Below are 18669 nucleotides of genomic sequence, written 5' to 3' on the forward strand. Positions count from 1 at the left end.
GCTCAGGTCGTGATCCTGGAGTCCTGGGATCAAGTCCCACATCGGGCTCCCTTCATGGAGCCTGCTTCTCCCTCTGCCTACGTCTCTGCCTCTCTCTCTCTCTCTCTCTCTGCCTCTCATGAATAAATAAAACAAAATCTTTAAAAAAGAAAAGAAAAAAACATAACCACAATTCCAATATACTTAAAAATGTTCTAATATCAAATATTTCCTCAACTGTCTCCCCAAAATTATTTGTACAGTTTGTTCAAAACAGGTTTCAATGAAGGTTCTTACGCTGCAGTAAGTTAATGTCTCTCAGCTCTCTTTTCAGCCATAAGTTCCTCTTCATTTCTCTTTATCTTTACAATTTATTTGTCAAAGAAATGAGCTCATTTGCCCTGTAAATTCAGAGTCTGGATGTGCTGATTTTCTCCCTTTACTGCTTATTGTGTTCCTCTGTGCCTTGTACTTCCTGGGAACTGGAAGTTATATCTAATGGCTTAAGCAGATTCAGGTTCAATTTTAGGCAAGAACTCTTCTTAAGTGGTGTTGTATATTTCTATCTGGAGGCCTATAATGTCTGGTGGTCTCTCTCTGGTGATATTAGTCACCACTGGTTATCTCTGTGAAATCTACAAGTTCATTAAAGATCAAACATGGTAACAGTCTATCATTCCTTCTATACCTATTAGCTGCAGTGCTGAAAAAAGACAAACTGCCCTACACCAATTACTTGGTTACTCTGAGGTGTAATTCATATAGGAAAAGCAGAACAAATGCTCAATTCTTTCCCATGTCCCTACACCACACTGTCTCTATCACATCGAAATGTATTTTCCTCTGAGCCTCATCCGCAAAATGCACACTGTGACATTCTCTTGTACTTCTCCAAGGCTGCGGGGACAGGAAGCCCTGGTTACCCCCAGTGTCCCCTCAGGTGCACATGACAATCCCCATTTACTGAGTTGCCTTGCTTGTGATAATCTATGGACTAGGAACCAGGGATTCAGAGGCAAGTAAGACCCTGTCTTTGCCCTTGGAGGCTCCTTGTCTAATGGCTCAGAAGAAAGGGACTGGGCAGCCTGGGTGGCTCAGCGGTTTAGCGCCGCCTTCAGCCAAGAGCCTGATCCTAGAGACCCTGGATTGAGTCCCATGTCAGGCTCCCTGCATGGAGCCTGCTTCTCCCTTTCTCTTTCTGTCTGTCTCTCATTAATAAATAAATAAAATCTTAAAAAAAAAAATTTAGAAGAAGGGGACCTGCCAGAAAACCACCAGTTATACTATATACGTGTATATGTGAAAACATACACGGAGGCACACTGCCTTCTGCCGGAACAGGGTTGCCAGCCAAGCCTCCACAGAAGCAGTGACAACTGCCTTTTGGTGGTCTCTGCCCTGACTTGGCTGTCATCGGGTTATCTCATCTGTTAGGAGCAGCTGAGCCAGCACCGGCTGCCCCGGCTGGTCCCTGCCATGCAGACAATTGGCAGAAGGCAGAGACTACTGGGACCTCCCTTCCTCGAGAGCCTGACTAAACATACATGACTTCAGATACAGAATAGATGAGAACTAGAAGAAATTGACAGTTTATGGTAAGATGGCAGGACTACAGGTGAAATTTCAAAAATTCTTTTCCATATCACCATAGCATTATTTTTCATGATAATCAAAACTAGATCTGCCTGGTGCACCAAAAGCAAAAGAAAAGCACACAAATAAAAAACACTGTGTGAGCAAATATTATATAAAGGTCTGGCTCCCTCTGCTCTACCTCCTACATTGAGAAAACGTAGCAAGTCACCCAAGAGCACCCAAGAGAGTAAGGAGAGAGTAAGTCTCAGGTCTTTCTGTCTTGCCTCCCTTTGGGGTTAGCTGAGAGTCTCTCCCTTTGCCTGGGGGGGTGGGGGACACTACCCCCCCAACTATCCTTCCTCTTCTAGTCTGAGCAGAAAGAGGCTCCTTGGAGCGTACTAAATGATGACTCACTGACAAATTAAAATAAGATTCCCCCACCCCCAGCTTCACACCCCTCCCAGCAACATATGTTCCTTGTTCTTTTTTCCAGCAGGAAAGATCTGTGATTAGTTACAGGGCGAACCTGCTGGGCTGAGATCTGGGCTCTTCTCTCAATCAGAAGAAGGTAAGAGGACCTAGTGCCCTCAGTTAAGGAGCCTAACCTACCTCTGCTCTCTTCCTCTCATTTGCCCCGCACCACCATAGTGTCCCCGCCAGGTTCCCTTCTCTTCCTGTGTCCCTTCCTTTCCATTCATTATCACCCTCTTTCTGCCTCTGTGGCCTCTTGCCTGACTAGTAAGAGCCTACCAAGGGTCTCCACCTCTTGAGGCCCACCTTCTGGGCCTTCCTGTACATGGGGCTCATCTTCAGAAACACTTCTTGCCAAAGACACTGACTGGGTCTATTTCATGATATTAAGAAATGGCTGTAACCTTTTAGATAAATGACAGTATTAGGACTTTTTTTTAAAGGAGTACTTCTCAGGATGCCTTGGTGGTTCGGTGGTTGGGCATCTGCCTTTGACTCAGGGTGTGATCCTGGAGTCCCACAGTCGAGTTCCACATCGGGCTTCCTGCCTGGAGCCTGCCTCTCTTTCTGTCTCTCATGAATAAATAAATAAAATCTTTTAAAAAAATAAAATAAAGGGGTACTTCTCTTTCAGTGATACATACTGAAATACAGATGAAGAGATATGATGCTGAAATTTAATAAAGAATAAAAAGGAAGGTGAGAGCAAGTGGGATATGAATGAAATAAGATTGGCCATAAGTTGATGACCATCAAAGCTGCATGATAAATAACAGGGATTTATTCTCCTAGTTTACTTTAGCTGTTTTGAAATTTTCCATTAAAAAAAAAAAAAGAAACTTGCAAAGGATCTCTCTTCCAATGAGAACATTAAAAGGACAGCTTAGCATCCAGCTTTCCACCTGTCTTGAGTATGCCTCAAGCTCATTTGATGCTCCTTTGGAAAGCCTGATGTACACAGGTTCCTGCTGGGCACGACACAACCTCTCACACCAGACAGACAAGGTCTAACCTCCCCTAACATCTGTACAGGGACTCTTCCTCTGTTATTTCATGACTATTTATTGTGCACATCCTATGTGCCAAGCACAACACACAGCCTCTGTCCTCAGAGAGCAGGCAGGTCCAGGGAATGTGAGTAAATCTTGGTAAAATTCTGGTAAGGGCTCTAACGGATGTTGGCCAAGAATGCTAGGAAGCAGAATCTGAATTGGCTGGGAGGATGAAGGGGCAGTGAAGGCTCCCAGAGTGGGTGCCACCTGTACATAAAGGTATTACCTCCTCTTGCCCAAGTGCCTTCTTGCCCCCACCCCTCTGTATAGATGCTTCCTTTCCTGTGAGGCCAACTCAAATCCTACCTCCTGGGATGCTGTCACTGCTCTCCCAGGCAAGGCATGGCCCCGCCAGTGTCCTGGGAAATGGAGCACTTAACTGTTTATGAAGGGACCACACAAATGCCTATAGAAGCTGGCCAGGTCACATGCAAGTCCAGGACCAGAGGGTATGTTGGTTCTCTGATAAACCAGAAAGTATATGCCCATTCTAAAGTACCAGCCCTCACCTGGCTGGGTATGCATGTGGACCCAGTACTATAACTGAGGCTATTCTATTTCTAGAAAGGCTGGATTTTTATCTATTATCTATAATATGGTGTTATGTTGTATTACCTGTAATATATTATTTTATGTATGATATATACCATGTTGTGTATACTATACAGTTTCTCACATACAAATTCATATAAAATCCCAATTTGCATTTGAAATCTTCAAACTAAAAAAATGTGGCTCATATATTTTAAAAATATTTTGTGTCTTTAGGGCACTGAAACTATTCTGTAATGGTAGCTACATGTCACTATAAATTTGTCTGAAACCCACAGAATGTACAACACCAAGAGTAACCTGTAATGTAAACTACAGACACTGGGTGATGGTGATTTGTCACAGCAGCTTCATCAGTTATAACAAATGTCCCACTCTGGTGGGGGATGTTGACAATGGAGGATGCCATGCAGGTATGGAGACAGGATATATGGGAAATCTGTTCCTTCCACTCAAGTTTGCTTTGAACCTGCAACTGCTCTAAAAAATAAAATCTATTAAAAAAAACAAATAAACAAAGAAATCCCACTATGTGGGCCAAAGCAAATGTATTCGTAGTTCAAATTAAGCCCCAGACTGCAAGTTTATCATTTCTGGCATATTTCATGTTATTTGGCAATTACTGGGTATTAACCCAGCTTTCTGCTCATGTATACATACATCTTCTTAATTTCAGGCTCCTTGCAGACAGAAATCATACTTTACCCCCACTCACAAGGTGGGGCACTGAAAACCTTTGTAGCCGGTGGGGTGGGGATGAGTCTTTCCCCAAGCAGGCACTTACTTCTGACTGGCCTCCATCTCCAACAGGGCGGACAGAGCTGAGGTTCCCTTCTTCCCAACTGGGGGGCCGGTCGACTCAAGGGAGTGTGTGGCAATGGGCCCAGTCATCTGCAAACCTTTCATGGCGGTCCCTTTCTAAAGCAGAGAAAAGGAGACAAGGCTATCAGCCCAAGTGGGCTCCCTCAGAGCATGCCTGCTGCATCTGTTATGCTTCAGGCTCTGGAAATCCAATTCAGTGAGGCAAGCAACATGGGCTCCTTTTATTTGGTAAATCCTGAAAATTGCTTTTTGCTTGAACTGAAGGTTTGAATGCCTGCTGACTCAAAACTGCCTCTTTGAGGTGGATTCCACAGATTGTTCCACCCTACCATGGATCTAGGAAGTAAATAATGTTTTACCTAAGTCATGGAAGAAGAAACTGAGTCCCAGAGAAATTAAGTGACTTATCCCAAATCTCACTGAAGCTGGAGGTCAAGTTCTAATCATCTGGTTGCAAGACCAAAGCTCTTTCCACCATGCAAGGTCTTTTGGAAATGTTTCTTTTTTTCTTTCTTCTTTTTTTTTTTTTTTTTTTTTGAGATGTTTCTAATCATCAGCAATGTTATGTACAAAGGGTAGACAGTGTGCAGGGAAGAATGCTGAACTTGGGGTTAAAAAATCAGTTGGTGATGCAATACTATTCACACTGAAAAGGAATTTCAGACTTGGATAAATCCCAGAGGCATTATACTGAGTGAAAGAAGGCAGTTTCTCAAAAGATTACATTATATGATTCTGTGCACATGACTTTTGGAAAAGACAACAGTATAGTGACAGAGAACAGACCAGTGGCTGCCAGGGGTTACAGATGGGGGCAAAGTGTGACTATAAAGGGTAGCATGAGGGGTTTTGGGGGAGTAATGGAAATACTCTACATCCTGATGATAGCTATAGCGGTTACATGAATCTACACATCTGTTAAAATTCATAGAACTGTACATACACATGCCCAGAATTCCAGACCTGTCCTTTATTGGATGGGTGTCCTCAGACATATCCCAACCCCATGATCCTCAGTGACCTCACTGGGTAGTATGTGAATGAATGCCCATGGTGCTGGAAACTCTAAAAGTGATATAAGAGTAAGCAAGTATTGCTGCTGTTACCCTCAAGTGACTTTTGCTCAGTAACCCAGGAGAAGCAGCTGGCTTGACATGGTGTCTCACCTGGGAAGCACATGAAGGAGCTATGTGTCCTCAGGTGCCATAAAACACTGGCCACTGGCTGCCTGGTGACCCTATCCCTCCTTCCTTCACCCTTCACTGGAGGAAAACACACTGTTTTGGATTTAAGAGAAATGGTGGACACTTGTAGAGTAAATAAACTGGCCATAAAGAGGGCCCCAAGACAGGAAGAGACCAAGCCCAGACCCCAAGGGGCCCACAGAGCCCTACCCGCATCATGCGATCTGAGCGATGTCGCCTGCGGATCCGGTTCAAACCCTCCACGAAGCGGATAAAGCCATCCAAGAGCTGCCACTCCTCCTCGTCTGCCCGAGGCCTGTCCCCATAGATGTCGCAGTGGGCCTCCCCTTCTGTGATGCGCTTAGTGGCAGTGACACAGGCTGGCAGCAGCAGGAAGCGGGTCCTCCAGAACTTCAGAGACTCAATTAAGCTGTGAAGGGCCAAAGGGAGAAAAGAGGTGGTGGTTAACACAAGCAGATAATAAAAGCACTCCCGGGGCACCTGAGTGGGTCAGTGGGTTGAGTGTCTGACTCTTGGTTTCAACTGAGATCATGAGATTGAGCCCCATGTTGGGCTCTGTGTTCAGTATGGAGTTAATTTCTCTCCCTCTCCCTCTGTCCCTCCTCTCCACTCACACATGCCCCCCGCCAAATAAATAAATAAATCTTAAAAAAAAAAAAAAAAAAGTATCCGCAATGAAGGTTCCATTTCAACCCTGTCTTTGGAATTGGTATGTGAGGGCCATCTCCCCTTGAGTATGTGTTCATCTGATGCCACATCTCATGGCTTCATTTGAAACACAAGATTTAGAAGAAGACCACAAAGGGTGCTTTTAATTTCCATCCCAGAGATGTCAGGATGCTTCTGTGCACCCAGACCCAGTGGGGTTGTGGCTTTTTATCATCATAATCATAAATCACAATCACAGAAATTAAAAATAAAATGAGACACCACAGGTAGTCAAGAAAAAGGTTAAGAACATGATCTACACTGACATTCTATCAAAGAGCACTTCATCACTGAAGTTTCTGTCATCGTTTTGTGGCAAAACACGCTTAACAAAATGTACCACTTTAACAATCCTTAAGTGTACAATTCTATGCATTAAGTACATTCACATTGTTGTACAACCATCACCACCATCCACCTCATCACTGAGTTTTGTTTTTTTTTTTTTAAAGATTTATTTATTTATTATTCATGATAGACAGAGAGAGAGAGAGAGAAAGAGGCAGAGACACAGGAGGAGGGAGAAGCAGGTTCCATGCCGGGAGCCTGACGCAGGACTCGATCCCAGGACTCCAGGATCACTCCCTGGGCCGAAGGCAGGCGCCAAACCGCTGAGCCACCCAGGAATCCCCTTATCACTGAGTTTTTTAACCCAATGCAGATGTGCTTTTGTTCTTCCATTTTTTCTAAAACAAAGATCATCTTGTAATCAGAAAAAAAGACAGGTGTGTTAAAATTCAGGCACATCCAAGGTAGCCAGATGGAAAACCAAAGCACATCCTCTGACCTGAAGTCCTCAGAGCCAGCAGAACAGATATACTGATCTAAGTAATTCCACTTGTACTCCTCCAGCCGCTCATGGGAGAATTCCACCCAACAAGAGACGAACTCCGAGTCTGAGTGGGAAGGGCAGAGACTGTAGGTGTAGTGGATCTGGGCAGATTCATAAGGGTACCTGAAAAACAAAGGGCATGCCCAGAAGTCCGAAATAGAATCACTCCCCTCCCTCACTCCCCCAGTTCTTCTGGACTCTTCCATCTCAATATAGTTAGCACCATCCTTGGCATTCAATCCTCAAGTGCAGTAAGCAACCTGTCCCAGGGGACTGGTAACGGAAATTTCTCAGTTTTTAAACTTTGTCATTCTTTCATCCTCCCTTTCTTTATCTTTAATTGGCTTGCTAAGGATCAGGCTAACCATTATAAGTTGAGTTAAATCCCTTTTAGAGGCAGGTGAGCTACAATAGTAAAATAACCCTGGAAAACAAAAGGAATTCCAAGAAAAGAAAAACCAACCACTCAACCTATCTTGGTTTTAATTATGTGTCACATAATTCACTATGTGTACAGTATGCATTATAAACAGAAGTTAATATGTAGTATGTGGACACCATTCAGGCCAGTATGTGAAAACCCAAAATTTCCAAGGACTCACTTGGGAAGGTAACGTGTCACTGTGATCATCTTATCTTTCAGCGTCACTTTGTGGAACGTTCTGCCCATACTCAGCCAGTATTGGTCCTCCTCCTCAGGGCGGTTTCGGGACACAAGACCTAATTGGGGGGGGGGGGGGGGAAGGGATCATTTCCACCATCTGGTTGAAGATCATTCCTTTAATAGGCAATAGCTTCTCTTCCATATACAGTCAGGAAAGGAGAAACAAAAGAAGCAATTTTTTTTGAGGGGCAGTTTCATGGAAAAGGCTTATTTTTGGTTAAAAAAAATTTAAAAAGTCCTGAAGTCGGCATAATTTTCTGTTACTAAACCAGCCAGCAGCAGATTAGAGCCCAGAAGTGCTGATAGCATCCAGAAGACACACTCAAAGATGAATAGCCTGATACCTCAGCCTCTGAGAAGGGAAATTCTGGATTAGATGTCAATAGGCCAAGAGTCAACTCTGAGACTGAAATGGAACTCTACTCCACTCCACTCAAGCACAAGCTGCCACCCTGGCAGTTGAGGTCCTCACCCCAGGGTGGCAGCTAACCTAGCTTTAATTCCATGACTCCCACATTGCTATAACCCTGCTTCAGTTTTAAAGGACTACTGTCCTCTCTTCTCCAAACATTTGCTCCTGTTGCTTTTTCTGCCTTCTCTTCCTAAGCCACCAGCAAGAGCCTATGGGTCATTTAAGGTCACTGTCAAATGCCACTTCCTCTAGAAAGCTAGCAGATTCATCAGCAGTTTGAATTCCACCCTGGATGTGGCTCCACATGTGTCTATCTCACACCCTGACAAACTGGAAGTTCCAGGAGGCCAGGGCCTAAATCTTGTTTGTCTTTAAATTTTCCATAGCACCTGAGAAGGTGCCATGCCCAGAGCAGGTATTTGAAAAGTATTAGTTGAAATGAGTTGTGCATAAGAAAGAGGGAAATCAGGGCAGTTAAACGTTTGCCTTCCACTCAGGTCATGATCCTGGGGTCCTGGGATCGAGCCCCTCCATCAGTCTCCCTGTTCAGTGGCAGAGGGGCAGGGGGGGCTACTTCTTCTTCTACCCCTCCCCTCCACTCGTGCTCGTGCTCTCTCTCTGGCTCTCTCTCCCTCTCAAATAAAATCTTTTTAAAAAATTAAAAAGCAAAAAGAAAGAGGGAAATTATGAGCAATCAAGAAAATATAAGCTTTCAAGAGAGTTAAAATAGTGTCTTGATGGCCAATCCCGCCAAGACAAGATTCTCTTGATCTGCAGGTTAAACAGTCCCCTAGTGTGGTTCTGAAAGACAGTCAGTCACACAGTATAGACAGCATGGGAGTTGTCAGGACAAGTTGAAAGGACCTTCGTTGGGAATGTAGAAATTTCCTAGGTGAGAGGAAAGGGCAGGCTCCCTAAAAGAGGCCAGGCTTTGACTCAGAGGATCCTGGGTTTAACCTCAGAACGTTTATTTACCAGTGGTGTGACCTTGGGTGCCAAATCTTCGAGTCTCTCTTTCTACAACTAGCAAAAGGACTTGCGTCTGATTTTGGCCCAAGTCATGATATCAGGGTCCTGGGATGGAGCCTCACATGAAGCAGGGAGTCTGTTTGTTCCTCTGCCCTTCCCTCTACTCATGCACACACACTCTCTAATAAATAAATAAAATCTTTAATAAAAATAAAGCGGGACACCTGGGTGGCTTAGCGGTTGAGCGTCTGCCTTTGGCTCAGGGTGTGATTCCGGAGTCCCAGGATCGAGACTCACATCAGGCTCTCTGCATGGAGCCTGCTTCTCCCTCTACCTCTATCTCTGCCTCTCTGTCATGAATAAATAAAATCTTTTAAAAATAATTATAATAATAATAAAGAAAGGGGCGCCTGGGTGGCTCAGTCATTGAGCATCTACCTTTGCTCAGGTCGTGATTCTGGGGTCCTGGGATCAAGTCTCACATCTGGCTCCCTGGTTCTCCCTCTGCCTATGTCTCTGCCTCTCTCTCTGTGTCTCATGAATAAATAGATAAAATCTTTAAAAAAAAAAAAGGAAAGAAAAAAAGAGAGCTTTCCCCCTATCCTTGCATTCCTTCTTTTTTACAACAACCCCCTGTTGGCTAGCAGGAAGACAAGGTCATGGGATAATGTTCATGAGCATCTAGCATAGTACTGACACCCCACTCTAAATTAATACTGCACAGCACTCTACAATCGATAATCAAATAAATACTTGTGGTTTATTAGTTCAATAGCTGTCTCACCCAGTAGATGATAAACTTTGAAGTCAGAGCTGATGCTGTTTTGTTCACTATTAGAATGAGTCCCTCTCATAACCAGGAGTCAACAAATCTATCAGGTGCAATTTCACAGATTTTTTTTTTTTTTTTAAAGATTTTACTTTATTTGACAGAAAGAGAATGCGTACAAGTGATGAGAGTGGCGGGGGAAAGGGAGAAGGAGGCTCTCCACTAAGCAGGGCCTCCGAGGTGGGCCTTAATCCTAGGACTGGATCCCAGGACCCTGGGATCATGACCTGAGTCTAAAGTAGATGCTTAAAAATAAAATAAAATAAAATAAAATAAATAATAAGGTAGATGCTTAACTGACTGAACCACCCAGATGCCCTGAAATCTCACTTGTGATGGTCACTTTTCTAGTAATTATAACAATGATACCATTTCTATTATTACAAAATAAAAGGATTAAATTTATCAAAGGAGAAAATAGCCAGAAAGGATATGGTCAGGTGAGTGGACTCTGGCCAACTAGCCATGACATGAGGCTCCTGAATCAGCCAAAGCAGAACTGGATGCCAGAGAAATTATGAACCACTAAGGGACACTGATCAGTTATCCTAGAGAAAAACAGGTAGGAAGGCTGAATAGGGCTATTGATACTAAAGGTGAATTCATTCCACTATTCTTGGGATAAAGAACAAAAGCCTTCACATGGCCCTGTGAGGTCTGGATCTGCTGACATGTCCAGACACACCTTTGTACTCCCTATGCTCCACCCCACCAATCTTTTGGGTCCCCAGAAAGTATTACAGTGCTTCTTGCCACAGGGAAGAAGCACATACTAATCCCTCTTCCTTGGCATATTCTTCCTACTTACTCCTGCCCACCACTCCCAACCTGCTTCTCTTCCTAGTAACCCCTACACAGAGGTTAGGTCTCACATTAAACATGACCTCCTCAAAAGCCATCCCTAACCCAGACCAGTTCAAGTCCTGTATTATTATCCTCATAGCCCTTTGATTTTTGCCTCACAATCTTTTCACAATGAAGAATTATATTTCGGGATCCCTGGGTGGCGCAGCGGTTTAGCGCCTGCCTTTGGCCCAGGGCGCGATCCTGGAGACCCGGGATCGAATCCCACATCGGGCTCCCGGTGCATGGAGCCTGCTTCTCCCTCTGCCTATGTCTCTGCCTCTCTCTCTCTCTCTCTCTCTCTGTGTGACTATCATAAAAAAAAAAAAAAAAAAAAAAAAAATTAAAAAAAAAAAAAAGAATTATATTTCATAGTCTGACTAATGTTATTTTTCCTCACTGGGCTATAAATGCCCCACAGAGTAGGAGCTTCAAAAATACTGTTGAGGGCAACCTGTGGCTCAGTGGTTTAGCGCCACCTTTGGCCCAGGGCATGATCCTGGAGATCTGGGATCGAGTCCCACGTCAGGCTCCCTGCATGGAGCCTGCTTCTCCCTCTGCCTGTGTCTCTGCCTCTCTCTCTGTTTCTCACGAATAAATAAATAAAATCTAAAAAAAAAAAAAAACCAACAAAAAAAACCCCCACCAAAAATACTGTTGAATTGATGGGCATTAAGGAATTCATGTGATGTGATAAGTACTGGGTGTTATACCATATGTTGGCAAATTGGATTTAAATTAAAAAGGAAAAAAATACTGTTGAATGAATGAATGAATGAATGAATGAATGAATGAATGAATTCATATATTTATCAACTCATATTGTTGTACACTAGGCACAATGGTTTCTACTATAAAGGATAAAAACATGAAACTGACATAGTCCTGGCACTCAGGAAGATTATTATTCAGTGCAGAACATGAAAAGAAGGCAACGAGTGATAAATATCATAATGGGCTTTTCAAAGAACATACAGAGGAGTCTAAAGCTTCATCATAAGCAACAAGGCCTAGACTGGATGGACCACCAAGCTCCCCCTCACAGATCCACACTTCTTTGATCCTCTGGGCCGAAGCACTTTAATGGATCCAAAGATGATCTGAGGTTTTGAGCTGGGAGTTTAGGAGAGTGGGGAAGTCTCATGAGCTACAAGGAGGAGGCCAGAGACTAATGGTTACTCACTGATTGTTCTGGGAAGTGATCACTGCTTTCTAATTCTAGGCACCCACATTTTATTCTACCTGACTTATTTTAGAAGAGCTCTCCAGAGCCTGGCTGTAACTCAATCGGCCTGAGTCCTTATCACTTATTAGTCTCTACCACTCACAGATGATCCATCCTTGCTTCATCCTTGCTGAGCTCATGCTCAGCTTCACTGACAAACAAGAGAAGATGAATCCAGAACAAGAGGAGAAGAGGCATAAATTCCACGTTTAGGTAACATCTGAGAACGTGCTGTGTGCCAGGTACTATGCTAGAAATAAATATCAGGTCTAAAACATTCACTATGTACTTTGACAGTTCATGCATGGTTCAGCTGCCTGCTTTTCCTAAGTGTTGCTAAAGTCAGGCTGTAACATTCCTGAGCTTGGTCATATACCCCTCCTAAAAGAGGAGCTGTAGATTAAAGAGGATTTAAGATCAATCTGGGCCTAGTGAAGACTTTATTCTTCATGTAAGTAAAATTCAGAAAGAAAAATTTTGTGTTGCAAAATAATTACTCCTCAATTTATCTATTCCCTGTCATCTTAAGAACCTACTTAAACAAATTTAGTAGAAAAGAAAAAATACAAGTCCAAGGAAAAAAACTCACCTCGACTATAGAGCGGGCTGCTGCTCAGTGGGGGTGGGACGATGGGGTTGGATTTTTGTGCCTTGGGCTGCACTATGATTTGGTAGCCCTGCATGAGACGCTGGCAGATGAACTCTTCAAACACCTGCTGGGCCGTCATCTGCACACCCTCCTCATCCCTCCTGAGAAAACAGACGGTTGTTCACATGGGATATGCCTGGTCCAGGGCAGAGTGACACTCAGAGTCCAAACTCCCATCCTGTTTTGCTTTGATTCCACAAGCCAGCCCTGATAACCATTCTATGGTGGTTCATAAACAAACAAACTATAAACCAGTTTTGGGAGAAATGATCAGTTCAGAGTCAGAAGAAGTCAGGTAATAGCTAACAGCTAGTCTTAGAATAGCTCAAATAGCTAATCTTAGAAAAGAAGATCAGATCTAGTATGTCCAGAACAACTGCAACAGAAAAATATGAGAAAGCAACAATAAGGAGAAGTTAAAGAAGGTATGTCAACAGAACTCTAAAGAAAAAATTGACAGTTCTTGGCTTCATAAAATTCTCTAAACAGAAAAGGAAGACAGGTTTGAAAATGCAGTGTTTTGACGCATACAGAAACCCTCCTCCTCTGACACCGACCTGTCAATATCTGCTTCTGGAAGGAGATCGTAACAGCCCTCTGTGTAGTCGTTCTGCAGGCCCTGGCGGTCGGGGAAGTAGTCGGTGGTGAGGGGGAGGCACGCCGGAGTAGTGAGAGACTTCCAGTCCACTCCAACTGTGCAACAGAAGCCTGGCACTACAGGGGGAGCAGACAGTGTCAGAACTGCCTCGTGTAACAGAGGAGAAAGGTACGTGTGGTCACCAGGGCAGGTATGGGACATGGGTGGGGCGGTGGGGGAGTTCACAGTGAAAGGTGATCAAATTGCCAGGAAAGGGATGGAGAGGAAGAAAGGGGGTGGGGAGGGAGAAAGAGAGAAACAGAGTTTGTTAGACAATGCAGTGCACGTGCTTATCCAATCCCATCATGCAAATGGGATTCACAGCTGATACTTTTCATTTTCTGCTGATCTTAAGCTACAGCCACAATGCCAGTGAGGTTACTGCAGGGCAGCGCAGGCAGTTACATGTCGAAGCAAATCAACATTCCAAGAGCTCAAGCCAGATTTTGGAGTGAACAGCACATGGTAGCAGAACTTAGGAATACTTTCAGAATTGCAAAAATAAGTCGTAGATCCAAAAGGGTAGGAGGAGAAATCAAAGAAGGATGTCTGGGAAGTTACAAGGCCAGAACCTCAAAAGACAGAGTTTTAACAATCTAGAAAGGAAAGCTGCAATCAGCAAAGTGGGCACAATCACATGGGTCTGTCCTGAATTGCTTGTTCTTTGGTTAAAACAGTGTTTCTCTATCTTGGCGCTACTGACATTTTAGACTGGATAATCCTTTGTTGTGGAGGGATGTTCTTTGTATTACAGGATGTCGGACAGCATCCCTGAACTGTATTTACTAGATGTGGCATCTCCTGGTTGTAAAAATCAAAAATGGGGACACCTGGATGGCTCAGCGCTTGAGCGCCTGCCTTCAGCCCAGGGTGTGATCCCGGAGTTCCAGAATCAAGTCCCACATTGGGCTGTCCTGTGAGGAGTCTGCTTCTCCCTCTGTCTTTGTCTCTGCCTTCTCTCTGTGTCTCTCATGAATAAATAAAATCTTAAAAAAAAGAAAAAAAGAAAAAAGTCTGCAGTCATTGCCACATGTCCCCCAGGGAGCAAAATCCTTCCCCAGTTGAGAATCACTGAGTCAAAGTAATAGAGCAGTTATCCCTGTAAGTAATTTAAGCAAAGATTATTTTTCGAATCTGTACAGGGGAGCAATATGAAGGAGAAACACTCCATGCTTTGCCTCTGAGTCTCAAGCAAGGGTCACCTTAAATACTTTATATCTTTTGCACAGTGCTAATGTGGCTTACAGCGTGATACAGCCCTGTTGTCTCATCAGCCCTCACATGGCCTCCTTGGTGCAGGTACTGCGACATCATCAACCCCTTTAAACACATGGTCAAGCCGAACCTCCCAGAAACTTGATCAGAAGCCTCTCTGCTTAGGGATCTTTCCACCATATGGTGACAAAGACACACACACTACCCAATACAACAGAGTACCACTGAACCCAGGGTTAAAGCACAAGAAAAGGACCTGTGTGCTAAGTCACAGTAGGAAACATGCCTCATGTAGCACCACTGCCTTGGGAAAGATGCTTTGATCTGCAACAGGCCTAACTTCATGGTCTACACAAGTCTAGGGTATTTTGTTTGTGTGTTTGAATTCCATTTTAGGGTGCGAAGAACACAATGTGAGAACTACTCTCTTAAACATTTAAGTGAAAAAAAAAAACATTTAAGTGTACAACACAGTATCGGTTAACTTGGGTATAATGCTGTACAGATCTCTAGAATTTATCATGCATAATTGGAACTTTGCACCGCTGATTAGCAACTGCCCACTGCCAATTCCCCTCAAGCTCCTGGAAACCACCATTCCACTCTCCGATTCTATGAGTTTGACAATACACAGGCCTTGATAACTTATTAACAATTCAAGAATTGAAAACACAACCCAAAAGAGCCTAATTGATCACCCCAATTTCCCTAGACGGCAGATGAAGGGGTGAGACTAGGAGCAGAAGGAAGACACCAAATCAAAACCACAGTGGGAACCCACAAGCAGAAGACACTTGTATCTTTTTTTTTTTTTTTTTTATGATAGTCACAGAGAGAGAGAGAGGCAGAGACATAGGCAGAGGGAGAAGCAGGCTCCATGCACCGGGAGCCCGACATGGGATTCGATCCCGGGTCTCCAGGATCGCGTCTTGGGCCAAAGGCAGGCGCCAAGCCACTGAGCCACCCAGGGATCCCGACAGTTGTATCTTTATGCCCTCTTAGATCTTTCTAGCTCTCATTAGCTTCCTGACCCTCAGGATCATAAACACTCTTGGTGTGTACCCAGAGAATTCAAATGCCTGGTCCAAAATACCACGGTGAGAAAAGCTCCTAATTCTTAGTTTAATGATGTTCTTTCCCTGGGAAAAGACTGTGGCCTCTTTCTAACTCCAATATCTTCAGGCCCTATAAAGAGGGCCTCTGCAGAGGACCCACATCAAAACCATTAAATTAACAATGATAAATGGATATTACAAAACCTAGTGCTAGAGCTGTACAGAAGAAATAGGTTCATGTATTTACTACTGGCAGCCTTCTGGAAAATAATCTGTCAACCATACTTTGGGGGAAATATATTCCAAGGACGTGAAGGGAAAGAAAAGATACACCACTGCACCATACATTATGCCTGTATTCTATATTATTGCTAAGAAACTAGAAACTACCTAAATGGTTACCAATAATAAATGATTATTCAAATTGGAATGTAATGTGTTTGATACTATTAAAAATGACTAATACAAGGGGCCTGAAGTAGTAGCAAAAAGATCACTAAGTTAATCATAAGTGGGAAACAAAGACTCAATGATACAAATCTGCCAGTTACAGCTAAGTAAAATAAAGTCTATCAGGTGGTAGGATTTTTTTCTGGTAATTTGCTAGTGTAGATATTTAGATGTGCTCTTCCTGTACAGATATTTCAATAAATAAAGATAATAAAAAAATGCAGCCCAGTCAAGCAATTTCAACTATAGGTATGTAAACAGTTTCAGTCCCTCTTATTCCTCTGTTCCCCAGAGCCATCAAAGGCCTTTACAGGCTAAACCCAGGTATGGACCAGCAGAAAGGACCTCAGGGGAATTCTACTACCCTTCCCAGGTGCCCTGAATCACATTTCAGAACAGGTTATTTGGCTACTCCCCTCTCACTTTCCATCAGAGAAAGAGTTTTCCCTTACCACATTGCCTTCTGGTACCCCAGAGATGTTTGGACTGCCCACAGGGTTCCCCCCTGCTTCCTCATGCTCTGACCACCCCTGCCCTGACCCCACCCTAATCAGCTGTCCCCTCTTACTTGGGTCTGGAGAGGTAGAAACACTGTCCTCTAGAGAATCCTTATTCTGAGTTCTAGGATTCATACCTATGGAAAGATGAAAACAGGTTGTTTTAATAAGTCTCATTCTTCAGAAAAAAGTTCTGGACAGTTATGGTTGAAAAGGCCCAAAATTATAGCTAAAAATAAAAATGTGAACCAAGAACAAATTCTGTGAACATCTCAAACAGCACAAAAGAGTCAATCAAAGAAAAATGAGCAATCTAAAATTTGGGAATGAGCTTTACTCTGAGGTTATCAATATCATTCTTTGCCCATTGAGACTGTTAGCTTTCATATACATATGCACACATGCACACATACACACACACACCAGCAAAAAGCAACCCACCACTTATTTTAAGAAAATAGACACATTTCAAAGTCATTTCAACTCACTGGAGAAATCTTTAGCAAATACAAAATGACCCACTTAAAGTTTATTTCAATCATCATCCTTATCATCTGGAATTTTCTTCTCCAGATCATGGCTTTCTGGAATAAGACCTAGGACACATCAAAACTCACCACTTTAAGAGAAAAACAATGATTTTCCCTATAGGTGGTCTGAAAGGAAAAATAAAGACTCTTTGAAATGAGACTTATTGCCTGAAAAGTAACAGAACTAATTTTTAAATACATGTCAATATTTAAACATCCCTTTCCAAACATATATATGTACTAGAAAATTATGATACTATAAAAATGATTGAAAAAATCCTCACCCAACTATCAACAGTGGCTATCTCCAAGAAGAAAGCTAGAGGAGATGGTGAGAGGTAAACCAGAACTTGTAGTTTTTATTCTAGATACTTGTGTATCATCTGCATCTTTTATAACAAGAATCAGTATGTACAAATCCCTTGTGGAATCTGTGAAAAGACAAGCCATGACATGGGAGAAAGCATCTCCCAATCACCTATCTGGCAAAGGACTTGACTCAGAAATATATAGAGACCTCAAAACTCAAGAATAAGAACACAAACAACCTGATGAGAAATAGGGCCTAAGATCTAAACACTTCACCAAACATGTACAGAAGGCAAATACACAAAAAGATGCTCAAATCCTCAGCCATTAGGGAATTTATCTCAACAGACCTCTTAGAATAGCTAAAATGCCAAGTCACATGAAGTGCGAATACAAATGTGTAGCAATGGAAAGAAAACCTTATCCACTGATGGTATGCAGAATGGTGCATCACTTTGGAAAATAGTTTTGTGGTTTCTTTAAAAGTTCAAACAGACCGGGGGATCCCTGAGTGGCTCAGCGGTTTGGCGCCTGCCTTTGGCCCAGGGTGCTATCCTGGAGTCCTGGGATCGAGTTCCACGTCGGGCTCCCGGCATGGAGCCTGCTTCTCCCTCTGCCTGTGTCTCTGTCTCTCTGTCTATCATGAATGAATAAATAAATCTAAATAAATCTAAATAAATAAATAAATAAATAAATAAAAAATAAATAAAAGTTCAAACAGACCCCCCCCCCCCAAAAAATGTTAAACAGACAGGGGTGCCTGGCTGGCTCTGTTGGAGGAGCATGTGACTCTTGATCTCAGGGTCGTAAGTTTGAGTCCCATGTTGGGTGTAGAGATTACTAAAATAAATAAACTTTAAAAAATAATAATAATGAGGTGCCTCGGTGACTCTCTTGGTTGATAATAAGACTTTTGGGTTTCAGCTCAGGTCATGATCTCAGGGCCATGAGACTGAGCTCCGAGAGAGGCTCTGCACTCAGTGCAGAGTTTGCTTAAGATTCTTTTCCCCTTGGGATGCCTGGGTGGCTCAGCGGTTGGGTGTCTACCTTGGGCTCAGGGCATGATCCTGGGATCCGGGGTGGGTCTCTCATCAGGCGCCCTGCAGGGAGCCTACTTCTCCCTCTGCCTATGTATATGCCTCTCTCTGTGTGTGTCTCTCATGAATAAATAAATAGAAATATTTTTTTA

General features: G+C 43.2%; 1 protein-coding gene across 8 annotated transcripts in view; it reads right to left on the reverse strand.

Annotated features, from left to right (window-relative positions):
* DEPDC5 (DEP domain containing 5, GATOR1 subcomplex subunit) overlaps window positions 1–18669 on the reverse strand; it is a 128459-nt gene that overhangs the window by 44493 nt on the left and 65297 nt on the right. For 5 of the 8 annotated variants that reach the window (XM_041729006.1, XM_041729013.1, XM_041729010.1 and 2 more), the window contains 7 exons: window positions 16713–16778; window positions 13345–13528; window positions 12728–12888; window positions 7799–7916; window positions 7152–7319; window positions 5846–6065; window positions 4414–4547 (listed from right to left, as the gene is read on the reverse strand). In XM_041729006.1, coding sequence (XP_041584940.1) covers window positions 4414–4547; window positions 5846–6065; window positions 7152–7319; window positions 7799–7916; window positions 12728–12888; window positions 13345–13528; window positions 16713–16778 — 1051 coding nt within the window. The remainder of the gene's footprint in view (window positions 1–4413; window positions 4548–5845; window positions 6066–7151; window positions 7320–7798; window positions 7917–12727; window positions 12889–13344; window positions 13529–16712; window positions 16779–18669) is intronic. The other 3 variants (XM_041729011.1, XM_041729009.1, XM_041729007.1) reach the window with 1 other exon arrangement.

This window comes from Vulpes lagopus, chromosome 14, assembly GCF_018345385.1.
Source record: "Vulpes lagopus strain Blue_001 chromosome 14, ASM1834538v1, whole genome shotgun sequence".
Lineage (NCBI taxonomy): Eukaryota > Metazoa > Chordata > Mammalia > Carnivora > Canidae > Vulpes > Vulpes lagopus.